The sequence below is a fragment of the Pithys albifrons genome, chromosome 7, assembly GCF_047495875.1.
Source record: "Pithys albifrons albifrons isolate INPA30051 chromosome 7, PitAlb_v1, whole genome shotgun sequence".
NCBI lineage: Eukaryota > Metazoa > Chordata > Aves > Passeriformes > Thamnophilidae > Pithys > Pithys albifrons.
The window spans coordinates 46,228,632-46,243,483 of NC_092464.1; the positions used below are offsets into that span (position 1 = coordinate 46,228,632).

Below are 14,852 nucleotides of genomic sequence, written 5' to 3' on the forward strand. Positions count from 1 at the left end.
TTGCCTCTCAGAGACTTCAGATACTTGTGCTTCTAGTGATAAATGAATACAGTTAGATTCTTTATGGATCTCGCTTCCCTTTTTTGTGAGTTGTTCAGGGCTCACCAGGAATATGTGTGTGGTAACTCCTCTGCAGTTGTTTTCAGATACCTGAAGGCTCAGGATTCTACACTAGCAGAGAGCATTTATATTCCAGCTGAGCTATATGGTGAAGGTTACTTATAATAATCCATATGCCATGCTCATGTAAAAGGAAAGCTGAGAAGACATTATAAAGATCTGTAATGGGCCTGAGGATTTCAAATCCACAGTCGAGTTTCTTTGCATTAAAACACAAGCAGAAATAGAAGTTTGCCCTTCCAGAACCCTGAGCTCTTTATTCCCGATTTCTTAGTCAATTGCCTGTTGAACCTCTTTTGTCCAGTTCTGTTCGTTTAAAAGCTGTCCAGAAGGTTAAGATGGTGTTGGATTAGCATGGTCAACGTCATTCAGATCCAATGATCTGTATTTTCTGTCAGTATAGAGCAGCATGTAGGTCTTTGAGCTGTACTGCTGGAATTTGTATCAGAACACACCTGGCCCTGGCCCTGTATTTCCTAACAGGCTGGACAAGTTCATGGGCACAGAGCAGATTTAATCCTTCCTTGTGTGAGATGCTTTTCCAAGTTTGGGTAAAGGTAGAGAGCTAAGTGGATCAGGCTCTCAGTGAGCTGTGTGACTAGATTTCTGTTATCCACTGAAGTTTCACTGCTTTTTATTTTTGAAATTAAAAAATGGGAAGGCACTAAGAGAGTATCTGACAGTAATTTAATCCTTGAACCTTTTGGGCAAGACTTGTATTTTTTCCCACTTTGGCTACTTTTAGACTTAGAGGGTTAGTATTTTATTAGTGTCCCACTCGTCTTTCCGTGGCAGTAAATGCCTCCCTGACATTTGATCCCATCAGACCTCAGAAGCTAAGCAGGGTCAGCCCCGGGTTAGTATTTGGATGGGAGACCTCCTGGGAAATGCTGGGTGCTGTAGGTTCTAGTCCTGAGGACTTCACTGTCACTGTCCAGGCTCGCTCGGCCGTGGCAGATGAACCTCAGGACTGAAACAGTGGGGCCAGTTCTGTGCACGCTGTGCCTGACCTAAAAAATCCACTGCGCAGGCTGGAAGGGCACGTGGGGAGAGCCCTTCCCAAATCTGTGTTCACGAAGCTGAGCCACACACACACACACACACACACACACACACACACTCATCTTTCCACAATTAGGCCTTTGCCTGATTTGGGAATATGATGGGGAAAGCCATTAGATTCTGGTAACCTTTTGCCTGCACCTTCAGCAGTGACTAATATTTCTTCTGCAGTTTGCAGAAATTTAAGACCAAATGTTAGAATGTTCTCCCTTCTTTGCCCTTTGTCTGAAACAAGGATCTCTGCAAATCTGTTCCCTATTCCTTCCCAAAGTTATACTTGAGTTTTCTATAATAGACATAGCGGGAAAGTGGGCTGGAAAAAATCTTTAGTTCTGGTAACTTCCTCCTTCCCTGTGTGACTTAGAGGAAAATATAAGTCTTTGTCTTTGAAACATGGTTATGAAATAAAGTTCCATTTAAAATATATTAAATGAATCTTCTGTCCCTTAATTCATCATACAAATTACCAGCTAGCAGTAATGGCTGAATGTGTATGGATATAACTTATTTTCTACTTGGAACATCCACAAATTATTTTGTTGTAACTATTCAACCTATTTATACTGTATATTGATGAGCTTTCTAGTGATCTGTGTTTCTCTCTTTTGCCCATTTATCACTTTATGTTTTCCTTGTGTCTCACAACCCTAATAAAATACAGACTAGTCAGAGGAATCTTCATTTCAATACTTACATTACTAGTCAAATAGCAGGGAGGAGTTGCATGATCAGTAATGGGCTTTGTGTTACAGGATTTGGTGTTTCATTCACACTGTTTTGCAGATTTCTGTTGTGTCGAGTGGAATCATTTCCCGTGGATTCACTTTGATTTCTTCATGATTACTGCAGCAGCTCATATTCCTTTCTTGCAATAAAAAATGCAGCCAAATCAGTGTTGGCTGACATGGCAATTCACTATCCCAGAGAATATTTGTCAAAGGGCAAAAGTGTTGACCATGCTTTTAAATGCCTAGCAGAAAGAATTTTGGTTATGTAAAGTAATAAATTAATTGTGACCCATTTTTTAAGCTGTAAAGTACATATGGAATGGTCTAGCAGCTTTTATGGATTTTTAAAGAACATTTTAATTGTCATTTTTCTTTTGACAGATTTCTTTGATAAAAGTACAAGCCTTAACTGATGGCTTTATTATTCAAATTGTTGTCTGTGCATTTAAGATGTTTAAGCTAAAACATTTAGTTGCTATGGTTACCCAGCTGAATTGGTAGGCAGATTCACTGGAAAAATCTATCTGTAAATGTTAGTATTTTCTGCATGTACCTGTAAATTGCTATTATGGGGTTTTTTATGCCTGGTCAACTGAGTCCTCAAATCAGAACCTGTAAGATTAAGTGTTTTTATAGTCTCTGTTTTTTAATGTTTTTTAATGTTTTACTTTTTAAAAAATCATGCAAATAACTGGAAAATAATATTTTCTTGAAGAAATTTAAACAGAAAACTTTAAAACTTCAAGTTTTGCCGTAAATATTTTCTTTTGTCTTAAATCATCTCCCTTTTTTTGCACAGCAATAAGGTAGTCTATGTATGTTTAATTCAAATACTGGGGAATATAACAGGGCCAACAAAATTCTTCTGTTGTAATTTACAGTTGCCATACAGATAAGTGGGACCCTTTCTCAGTTGATTTCTCTTGTACAGACATTTGGAGACAAACCCTTCCCGTACTCTGTGGAGTGCAGGAACACACGTGCTGGGCACGGTCCTGACTCTGTGACAGGAAAAGAACAAACGATCCTCCAGTTTTTCTGCAGCCTTTTTCTGGCTTTGCACTGCATGTGACAGCTCTTTTGTCTGGTCTGAATAGCCTTGCAATTATTTAATGTAGCTGTGTTTTGCTTGAATTTTTTAATTTTCTGTTTTATTTCTGAGATGTTAAGCAGAATGGTAATGAAATATAATGAGAGTGAAGTACTGCATTTTAGGATGTTAAAGAGTCTTGACAGTATTTTGGCTTTTTCATAGCACACGGTAATGCCTCATCACTGAGGAGAACTGAAATGCTGGCTCTTTAGTTTCTCATTCTTTATGAATGATTTTTTTTTCAATTTCCAGAGTTGGGGTCTAGCTCATAGTTGTCTTCTTTCAACAGAACAGGCCTAATAAACCTTGCTTTGAAAGTCTTTCTCTTGAGTCAGGCTGAGAGCTGGGCAGGGACCAAGAACCTCCTCAGCTTCCTTAGCACTTCATTAATGGAAAATTACACCTATTTTGTCAGCGTGGCAAGACAGAAAGTTGTTCGTGAATATCCAGACCAGGCTGGTCTTTTCACCTTAAACACAGCATCTCATTTGATGCTACAGCAATATAAATTTAAGTTCCTATTGGTATGAGGTTCATCAAAACTGTGAATGCTCAGAGCTACTAAAAAGGATGACAAATGTTTTTAAAGAGCTTTTATATTTATGGAGTCAGTTGCTCATCACAAAGAAACACTTCATTGTATTGGAAAGGGAGTGTCTTTGCTTTGGTAGTTTAAGCAGTGGGGACGGTCCCATGGTGTAATGGTGAGCACTCTGGACTCTGGATCACAAGGTCGTGAGTTCGAGTCTCAGTGTGAGACCGTACCATCCCGTCAGATCTCGGATGCTCAGCAGGGTCAGCCCCGGTCAGTACCGGGTGCTGTGACAGTCCCAAGGTCTTTACTGTCACTGTCCAAGCTCGCTCGGCCGTGGCAGATGGACCTTAGCACTTAAACGGTGGGGCCAGTTCTGTGCACGCTGTGCCTCACCGTGGGGAAAGCCCTTCCCAAACCTTCGTTCGCGAAGTCTGGCCATACCTATATCTCAATTTAAGCAGTGAACAGCCCTGAAGGGCAAATCTGGAGAATAAGGATAGCTTTACTTTTTGCTGTTGAGGAATTGTTTATTTTGCCTCAGTTCTGCATAATCAAACCAAAGGTGTTTGTTGCCCATAAATTTTAAAGTAAAGAAATGTGAAAACTGCTGACAATTCAGACATTCGTGAGAAACAATTTGAAGTATACACGTTATCTGTGTTATTGCTCCTATTTAATGTAAGTTTTCAGTATTCTTCACACATGGGAAATAAAAGTCAACATTGACCTACAATAGTACAGACAGAAAATACTGAAGGAAAAAAAAGCAATAAAATAAGAGATTAAATGCAGTACTGCATAATCACAGTTGAAACAGTGCAGTAGAGTGCAAAATAAAACAGTGGGCAGCCTAACTTTAATTTCCTCTACTTTATTTAATACATTGAGTTGTATTAAATGATTTCATGTAATCTTTAGTTTAATGTTTGGTTACTCTTTTGGGAGTTTGATCAAATAGAGTGAAGAATTTAATTTTAATCCAAACAGAGCCTGGATATTTATTTGACTCTTCCTCCGAAGTAAAGCTTTTTAATTTTGTTGTAATTTAGTAAAATGCAATTTTATTTTGCTAATGAATTGAATTTTTTTGAAATGCAACCTTTTGCTGACCTTTTTATTTTAGTCTTGTTGTTATCTCACAAATGTGTCAAACTTCATTAAAGTGTCTTCACTGAAAAAAGAGTATACAATTGACTTTATATTTTATATTTCATGTTTTCACTTTATTTCATTTCCTGTCACAGAGGAGTTGCAATACTCTCACTATGTATGAAATTAGTCACAGGTATTGATCTACTAAAAATTTTAGTTAACGAAGTCAGAGATTGAATTTTTTAGGTGCTCAGCAGAATCCTCCCTCTTTAAACTACAATCAGGGGGAGTTTTGGAGCTGAGATGCTCTAGGGAAATTGTAAAGCACGTCTGTTCTTGGATGTTATGGACCTTTTTTGCCTGAAGATTGCTCAAGTGACGTTCTGTGTCTGCCATAATATTCAGCAGCCTAAATTGCTATATGTGAGATCAGTTTTCCACATACAAATGTGGTCATCATTGTCTGTGATGAATTGTCAGCAAACTCATCTTGATTTTGTGACTCTCTGATCATCTGAGCTGGTTGACTTTCATCTTGTAGCTGTGCCAGGATTTTCTGTGTGTTCTGGAAGAGTAAAGCAGTCCTGTGAAACGTTAGTTTTTCCTGAATCTTCAATTTCTCCAGGTGTTAGAGCCTTGAAGTCATTCTCATCCCTGAACATAGCTTTGATTTCTTTAGCTTTTTCCTGAGCCTGTCTATCTTTAGATCTGAAAGACTGCCAAATGTATTTATGCTATTCCTTGACTAGTGTTTAATTAAGATGCGAGTAATTTCTCCTGTAATTAGACGTTTGCATTTGAAGTTTTCTTGTCTCTTCCCGAGTAATGAAAATTGAAGGCAGAAAGACACTTCTACCTAATGTTTCCAAATTTCTCACTATTAAGTCATCATCAACAATTTGAAAATGGAGTTTATTTGGTAATCTTATCACTCTCTGCTTACTGGATCATAACGCTGCTGTCATTTTTCATCCCCTGCAGAATCCAGAGTGCTTTTGCTTTAGTTTATTTGCCCATATGCTGGGAATTTTCTTGGTGATTGTCTTCTCTGTGTTAACAAACCTGGTTAATAAACTTGTGGCATGATAACTAGGAGTTATATACACATCTTTAAGGATAAGAATTTTTGTTTAAGGAAACATATTAAGGAGTTGAAATGGACCTTAAAGATCATTTGATCCCAACACCCCCTGCCATGGACAGGGACGTCTCCCGTTAGACCAGGCTGCTCAAGGACCCATCCAACCTGGCCTTGAACACTGCCAGGGTTGGCAAATTGCAGAATTTTTGGGGCTACTTTAATGATTCAGAAGATGTTCTACCAAACACAGCAGAGATTTTACAAAATAACATGGAAGCAAAATTCATGCAGTTAAAATTCCACTTTACAAACACTATTTTAGGATATTCAGAAATGTCTATGCTAGTGTTGGTTAAGAGTTTCATATATCCAAACAATCTACGTGTAACTGTTTAAAATTAATAATATTTTAACATATATTTATGGGTTTATATTTTTTCAGGGTGTAGTGCAATTGGATTTGTAAATCAGAAGTTTTTTTAAAAGAGTTTTCCTTAAGCAATTTTTTAAAGCTCCTAATTTGCATGGATGAATTTTGAATGTACAAGTGTATTCATGTGTGTAAGAATTAATGTTTCTCTGCTTTCTTGCTAGTGAGAATCCTAGGTTCCTTTACCATTCAAAAACACTTCTTAACATGCTGGCATACTCTCTGTTTCTTGCCTCTGTTAACACCAGATACAGTGTTTGTGGTTAACATGTTTGTTTGCTGCTTCACCTGCTATTTGTAGCCTTCACAAAAAACCAAAGTAGCGTGTTGAGAACAAAGAACTGAGAATCATAATTCCATATTGAAAATTTTTGAAGTTTTTTTTCTTTGCTTGGGAGGTTTTTTTGTATCACACTATAGTACTGTTTATGTGCAAATAAAGATGTGAAGGGTTTGGGGTTGCAAACCCTGCTAGGCTGTGTCATTGTGCAGAATAGGTTTAATTATCTTCACTCAGGTGCAGTTAAGTTGGCTCTTGCTGGATTTAGCTGCAGAAATCAATTGCATTATCAAGAGAAGAGCTGTGCTAATTCAGACTGTAACCATAGCCTATAATAAGGCCAGTGAATTAGAGTAAAATCATTACCACACTGGTATTGATGATCTTGGTGTATTAATCCTGCAGTGAAAAAACATCTAGAAAGTTTTGCTGGCAAGCAATTACAGACTGTGCAGTTTCAGTAGAGCCCATACACATTTAGCTGCTTCTGCCTGCAAACTGTAATGTAGATGAGAATGGATATCCAAGCAGGAGGATTTATAAAAATGTAATAATGTGTCCAGCCAGTTCTCAGTGTATTGGCACAATTTCATTTTTTGTAAAATGCATAAAATCCTTGCAAAGAATATATCCAAGTGTTGTGTATCTATCTGTCTCTATATGTGTCCAGCTGCTGGTTATTCTTTGCTAGGTATATATGTACATGAAAGGTTCATGGCAGATAAAGCTCAGTAGTCTCTGGAACAGTACAGTTAGTGAGATATTGACAGCTTGGAATTCTCTGTGATACAGTATGCTTGCAATTGTGAACTAAAACTGATTAAAGTTACAGCATGAAAAAAAACCCTTCCAAGCCCCTACCACTCTTTTATTTCTAAATCATTAGTAAATTAGTTTGATTCTTAAAGATGTAGAAAGCGGTAATAATCCCAGGTGGTGGTGTACTGTCATGATTTATGAGGGATGTGCCTTTTGTTGTATTTTGAATGATAGACACACAACAGAGCAGTAACTGGAAAGTAATTCTTACAGTATCTTTTATGCATCTCATTTTGAAATGATCTAAGAATGTCATGAAAACACAACTTGAAACATGTTCTTGAAAAAGAATGGTTTGTACATTCACTAATTATGTAACTACCTACTGTTTTGTTTGAGCAGCACGTAGTAGCTACTGTTCATACCTGCAGGTTGTTAGCAATTAGTGAGATAACAAAGAGCTTGCACATTTGATTTTGGACATCCCAGCTGAAGGAGAAATTATTCAACATGTTGCCTTAGTCTTAGATTTGAACTGTAATAGTTCAGTGTATTCACCATCTGTCCAAATGACTCATGCCTCTGGCTGTACTTCTGCCAAAGTAAAGATTTTGGACAGTCATGGAGTATTCATAACAAAAACGTGACATGTTATGAAGTGAAAAATGAGATGAGCTTTGAGTTATCTGTCCCTTTGTCTTCTCCTTTACTTTTTTACAGATCTAATTTATTAAAATCATACTGTTCAAATTGGTCATACAAATATTAGTTGACTTGGAATAGTCTGTTACACTTCCATGCATCCCATAAATATAAAGATGTATCTCTCGTTGAGTTTAAATACACATAGAGGTTTATGTTGGCTGTTGCACTTTATGGCTAGTGAAGGAGATGACAACCCTTGATTTCTTCTCTGCTGCATAATATAGAATCATTTAGCTTGGAAAAGGCATTTTAGATCCTCAAGTCCAGCCAGTAACCCAGCACTGCCAAGTCCATCACTAAGTCTTTAAGCACCATGTCTATGGGTCTTTTAAATGCCCTCAGAGATGGTGACTCAGGTGCTTTGCTGGGCAGCCTGTTCCAATGTTTGACAACCCTTCCCATGAAGAATTTTTTCCTAATATCCAACCTAATCCTTCCCTGGCACAATTGAGGCCATTTCCCCTGGTCCTGTGACTTGCTGCTTGGGAGCAGAGGCTGCCCCCCACCTGGCTACAACCTCCTTTCAGGTGGTTATAGCCTCCTCTTGTACCAACACCTTCCCATTTCGTTGTTAGTTGCAATTAAACCCGAAGTATTATTTTGTATGCTTACAAAAGCTGAATGTCCTACTTCTTTCTTTTATTGCTTTAGGCTATGTTTGATGCTTTGTCTGATCTCCCTCAGTGGTATGGTATTAAAGAAATGCAGGCAAATTGGATAGGTGACTGCACTGGTTGCTCACTTGACTTCTTGCTAAAGGTAAGTCAGAAATGTCAGTTGCTGCTGTCTTGGTTGGGATAACTGCAACCCGTGAAATGTGTGATGAGAATGCATTTTCAGATCTTAAAAGCTCGAAACCTACTCAAGATTATTACCATATTGATGCCCAGACCAGCCCAGGTTCCTGAAGAACTTGTGGGTTGAAGAGATACTCCCTGCTATCCTCCTTGGGAAAGGGTTTGTGTGTTCAGATGGATGCAAATTGGCTGTGTGTATTTATACCAAAATACATGCCAACTAATACGCTTTCCTGAAAGCCAGGACACTTTGGGAGCAGTGCCAAGAGAAATAATCCAACTACACAGGTCAGCTGGGCTTCTGCTCTTCTCTGCATGGCACCTCCTCATCAGGCCCAGGCTGACCTCAGACAAGCTGCTTTGCTTATGTTTTTCAATTATTTCATTTACTGTACGCAATGATTAGAATCATGGAAGCCACACCATTCAGTAGTGATGGAGATACAGAGAAGTCCAGATGGAAAAAAAAAGGAGATGAAGGAAAAAGAAACCTGAAGAAAATTGTTATTATCTTCAGAAGGACTTTGCACTTTCCCATTTTTTCTCAAGAGAGGCAAAAGGCTTCATTTATGGGATAGTGATAGAGGAGATTTTTTAGAGACCCTGACTGAATTTCAGCTCTTGTGCTTCAAAGCTTTATTGTGCTTATTTACTCTGGTTTAGTATTTTAGAAGTGGTTTCTTACTTTAAAATACTGAATTTTTGGGAACTTCAAATTAAGGCAGCTTAAACCTTCTAAATTCCTGATTTGCACCCTGCTAGAAGATTCATTTTTGTATAAGTTGTTTTTATCAATTATTTCTGAAAATGTGTATCAGTACTCACTACAGAAAAATCTTCTCGTAAGACCCCCATACATTCCACAGTAAGTTGGCCTAAGATATAAATCTTGTTGATAGTTCCAGGTGGTAATTCTCAAGCATTCTTTGAAGTGTATTACTCATATTTTTTGTGCAGTTTTTTTAATGTTGTGCCACTTTTTATTATTTTATTTCTTTACATAAGTCACAGCATTGACTTCAGAGTGGTATGGTGGAAGGCCATATGGTAGCTGAAAAACTCTTGAATTCTCTTTAGATTTCAGAGGTAACATCTCATTGCAGTTTCTTGGAAACAGGGTGTGCATATTAAAAGTGAGTAGAAGGATTCCGGGTTGCTTAGCCAGTGATTGAATCTAGCTCAGTAGCACAGGGCAGTATTACATATGAATTTAGTATTATATTTTTATAGATATGTTTGGATAAACTGAGGCAAGACTGTAAGGCAACTTCCTCAATGCCTTAAAAGTAAGTTTGTCAATGTTTGAGTCTGGAAAATTCCTGTAGTGGGAACATGTCTGGCTTTGGTATTTGGAACTGTGTATTTCTACAGGGTGATGTAGACTCGTTAGTTGCGTAAAAAGGAAAGGGAAAGTAAATGAACTGCACTTCCAGTGGGAATTTTTATGCTCTTTTTCAGGTTAATGGTGAAATAACAAGAGAGAAGCTGGCAGCTTACACTTCTACACCTGAAGCCATTTATGGAGCTTCCCATTTGTGTATCTTGCCAACTCACAGACTGCTGCATGGTAATAGCAGCCTCAAGGAAGTCTTTCAGAGGGAGTTCGTCCCAGGGAAAGGTGATATTTTTCTCATACTGTGTTTTGTTGAAGAAGAGCAACAGTTTTAGAGAATGATCTTTAGAGAATGTGTGTCAATTTGAGCAGGAGCTATTTCTGTTGAGAGGAAGCAGGTTTTTGTTTCTTGGTATATGTCACACAGTGTCACACCAGCCTGTCTTGGCTTCAGATGTGGTGAGAGCAGCTGTGCCAGAATTCTTCTTTCTCTAATGGCTGTAACACTTCATAGTGTACAAAAGCAATGGAAGAGATTTTTGTTTCCTCGTGTACCAGAAATGAGTAGTCCAGATTTGACTGTGTCAGCCCATTGGAAAATCTAACGTCTATATGTTAATTTATCATTAGCACAAAGACAGGAGAACCAACTCTTACACCAACAATGGTTCCTTTCTGTCTTAGGGAGTATAAAGTGGGCAATAGATCACACTAATACATGGCAAAGTGCTCACTGATAGATAGCAAAATAATACTCTGCTGTGCACATCCTTAGTGAGCACAAGACTAATGGAATGAATTTAGAGTGTCCCTATTCGTGACTTGCACAGCGGATAAAAATAAGGGATAATTCTTCAATGTTGTTAAATGTGTTCCTGAAGGCTCCTACCACCATTTCTGGCTATATTTAGCATCCATGGCCTAGTATTTTTTTGTTGTTTGGAAAACTTGAAAATTACAAGAGTAAATACTATGTACACTGAATGCTTTTTGTTTCTACTTCAGACTGCTGTTGAATTTTTTTTCCCTCACTGGTGAAGATGAAACTTCATTGTATAACATCTAATGCCCACAGCAGTGAAGCAGGAATCTTGCAGTGAAATTGTGTTGGTTACACAGAATCTACTTTATTTTTGAGTGCTTAATTTGTGTAACCTTAAAAAAGCTTGCTGGCTAGCAGAAAAAAAATAACAGAGCCAGGTTGTGTTGAGTATATAGAGCCCTTATCTCAGAGATGAGCAAAGCTTGGAGTAGTTTTGAAGAACAAATTTGCAGTTCCTGCGACTGAGACAATTCAAAGCACTAACTGCAGAACACACATCCCATCCATGCTTGTGCCTGTACCTTGGATTCTGTGCTTTAAGCCAAACCACACAAGTGGAAAATGTGCTTTTAATAAGGACAACAGTATGTGTTTTATATTGGTTTTTAAGTGGAAATACTTGTAAAAGGTTTTTTGTGTCTGTTAACAATAAACTTAACCCTTTTGGTTGACCTAAATTAAGAAACTCTCAATTGGGATAGTGATGGCCATAAGTCCTCAAAAAAGAGGAGCAATTCGAAATCATAACTCTGCTGTTGTGTAGTCCTTCCACTTGTAAATATACATATATCCATTCTTCAGCTGAAACTGGCCAGTATTTCTTACTATTTCTTGAGGTACAGACTGGTATTTTCCAAAGAAGAGAATATAAAGAAGAATTTCTACATGAACTTTCAGATTTGCATTTCAGCCATGGTACATATGACATTTTGGATGGCATTGTACAGACAGTATTTTCACATTAACCAAGATTTTTTTTTAAAAAATCACCAGTAACATTAAAATTTTCATTAATTAGGTGTCATTGTTTTCTTTTCAGTGGAAATAGTCCTGTAACTCCGTTTCTTCACTGTGTTCTCATTTAAATAATTAGGAGGTTATGTTTTCATATTTTCAAGCCGATGAAAAGAAAGCTGTTTTATTGCAAAGTAGCTGAAAATTCTAACACCTTTACTTTTCAAGTATAGGTATTTAAATAGATGTGAGCGATGAGTTTTCAAACATTCAGTTTTTTGCCCAGAAAAACTTATGTTAATTCAGAATCTGGGAAGTCATCTAGTTTTGACAGTATGAGGTGTGTGAGATAAAGATTTGACCCTTACATTGTTATCGCAGTATAATGCTGCACATGCATTCTTTTACATTTGTATCTGTAATATCATCTCTTTTCGGTTATGGTAATAATGATGTGTGCAAAGGAGCACAGGAAAGAGTGCCTTCATAAACTGGAGTTATTATTCTGGGTTCCAGCATAAGATGAAAATCATTGCTGGGTAGAAGAAAGAAGTTATTTTTAAAAGCAGACCATCCTACCCACTCAGCTTCCTGTTCATGACGCTTTTTGGTGTTGCTTTTAAAGGATGGAATTATTCCTTTTGTACTTTTTTTAAACAGTGGAAGAAAGCTGTGTGCAGTGGATTGAAGGTGGAAATATTCTTTATCATATGAATATCTCAGACATCTGAAATCTGAGGAAGTATTAATCTGAAAGAAATAAATAAATCATTTGTGTTAAGAAAAGTGATGAGAAACAGCAGCCCTGTTCTCAAAATTGCTGTTACTTTACTTCAACTTTTATGCACTGCAATATGAGCCTAAGACTTTCCTCAGCTTAGCTATGAAAATAGGTGAAAAGAAGCTCTTAGCAGCCCATATTTTGATTATTGTAATTACCATCAGTTGGTTAGACCATGGTGCTGAGAACACCAAGGTCTCTGTGTTCAATCCCCTTATGGGCCATTCACTAAATAGTTGGACTTGATGATCCTTTAGGTGCCTTCCAACTCGGAATACTCTATGAAATCTATTAAATCAAGTTAGAGGCACTGGAAAAGTTAGAAATGGGTCCAAACTGAGATGTAGGTTTTGAATCCTTAAAACCTGGATCCACCCAAGTTGCACATTGTAAATCAATTTCAGCTTATTACAGTTCTCACCCTTGATTCTCTTCTCCCTTCCCTGGACACTGGGGTCCTCATCTCGAATAGGAATAGCAGTATTCTGTTTGGAAATCAATACATTATTTAGGTGTCTTTTTAACACTAGTCAGTGTTTCCCATGCCTTGTAGTCCCTCTGTAAGGAATAAATCATAAGGATATATGCTCCCCTGCAATTCCATCTTATTTGTGGTGGAATTTTTTAATACTGTATGCTAGTATATAAATCAGGGCTTACAAAAGCCAATTAATACAATTTTGCTGCAGGCCTGCATTTTGGTTAAAGACTGAATTTTTTCATGTAATCCAAATCTTCATCTGTTTTTATTCAGGTGCTTGTTGTAAATATGTTTTCTAATCATGAAAATTTGTCAGGCTGACTGAACATTTTAATATAGCTGAGCTTTTCAGAAATGTGATTAAGTTTTTTATTCTTTCTTTTTAAAAAAAAAATCATTTGAAATTCATGTATGTTTATTAAGATAAACTGAATTCTAATGGTAAGTGATGTTCTTAGCATATCTTCAGTCATATTTTACTTACGGTATCATTACGTTTGTTTTCAGACTCACTCACTTCAGTGACAGCTGTGAATTTGCTTACCAATCAGGAGATTCCTGTAGTCATCTCAGCAAAAACCAATTTTGATAATTCCCTTGATACCAAAATAGGTATGTGACATCCAATGTGTAAGTGGAGTAGTACAGTTTTCAGTTGCTGTGTTGGAACAACAGATACTGTTGTGATAAATCAGTGAACACAGAGGCTGTGGACTTTGTTATTTTCTTCTTCATTAGTGAAGAAGGAAGAGAAAAGTAGCTATGTGGAATCTGTCTGGGAGAAGAGATTTAGAGGATAATAAGTTTAAATGAAAATATTATAAAATTAGTGCATTTAATGAGCTAATTTTGAGGATCTGCATATCTTAAGAAGATTGACTGCAATGCATGTGTGTTTGGCTGTCTCTCCCCATCCTTAACCACAACAAAACTGTCCCAGTTTTTGACAAACAAACCCATCTGACTTTGTGTGTCTTGTGTTTACATAAATTATGTGCATCCTTATAGAGAAATATTTCAGACAGTAAATGTGCAAAACTTTCAAGTCCAACTTTTATCTGGTAATATTTGTGTTGAGCCAGTAAAATAGCTCAGGATAGGTAATAATTATTTTCAGGTAGTCTTGGACAGTTATCTTGGATCCTTAATCTCTAAAGAAAGCTTTTCCATAATTTAAGGCACCTAATTTAGAGTTGGGGATCCATAAGCAGAGGGGGACCAGCATTGCTAGAGGATGCTGGATCACCTGCAGTGGGCTTCTGTTCCTGAGGCTGTCCTGTGAAGCTGCCTGGCTGGCTCCTTTCCTGCATAGGGAGCCCAGTCCCCCACCCTGGGCAGGTCAGTACATATGCTTAGATAATATGATTGTCCTCTAAGTAAAATTAGAAATACAACTACACTGTAAAAACAGTGTCCATTTTAATCTACACCCATTGGGCTTTTTTTTGACTCTTGTGCTCTGCCGTGGTCTCATCTCAGCTGCATTCAGAAGGCAATGTTCTGTGCCAGTCCAAATAGGAAATGCTTATCTCTTTTTCCAGTCCCTTTCTTATCCCTCAACTCCCGTTTGTTGCCTTCCTGTTGCTGATACTTCATTCCTGTCCTGGGACTGCTGCTTTCCCCATTGCCAGTATTGGCTATTCTTGCACAGCTGGGCTGAATGCAACCATCTGACTGTGCAAAACTGTCTTGGACAACCCTCCCAGGGATAATGGAAATTATCCACTTGGGATGTGTACCTTACTTGTAACGTGCCTGCATCTTACACTTTAGATATGAATCTGGTTTTGAGAACGAG

At 37.6% G+C, this 14,852-nt stretch overlaps 1 protein-coding gene across 5 annotated transcripts in view; it reads left to right on the forward strand.

Moving 5' to 3' along the window:
- Positions 1-14,852, forward strand: part of LARS2 (leucyl-tRNA synthetase 2, mitochondrial) — an 89,510-nt gene that overhangs the window by 33,571 nt on the left and 41,087 nt on the right. For all 5 annotated transcript variants that reach the window (XR_011698336.1, XM_071561370.1, XM_071561369.1 and 2 more), the window contains exons 8-10: positions 8,537-8,644; positions 10,141-10,300; positions 13,562-13,666. Coding sequence is in view for 4 of the 5 variants with exons in the window: in XM_071561370.1 (XP_071417471.1) it covers positions 8,537-8,644; positions 10,141-10,300; positions 13,562-13,666 (373 nt within the window). In the remaining variant the exon portion in view is untranslated. The remainder of the gene's footprint in view (positions 1-8,536; positions 8,645-10,140; positions 10,301-13,561; positions 13,667-14,852) is intronic.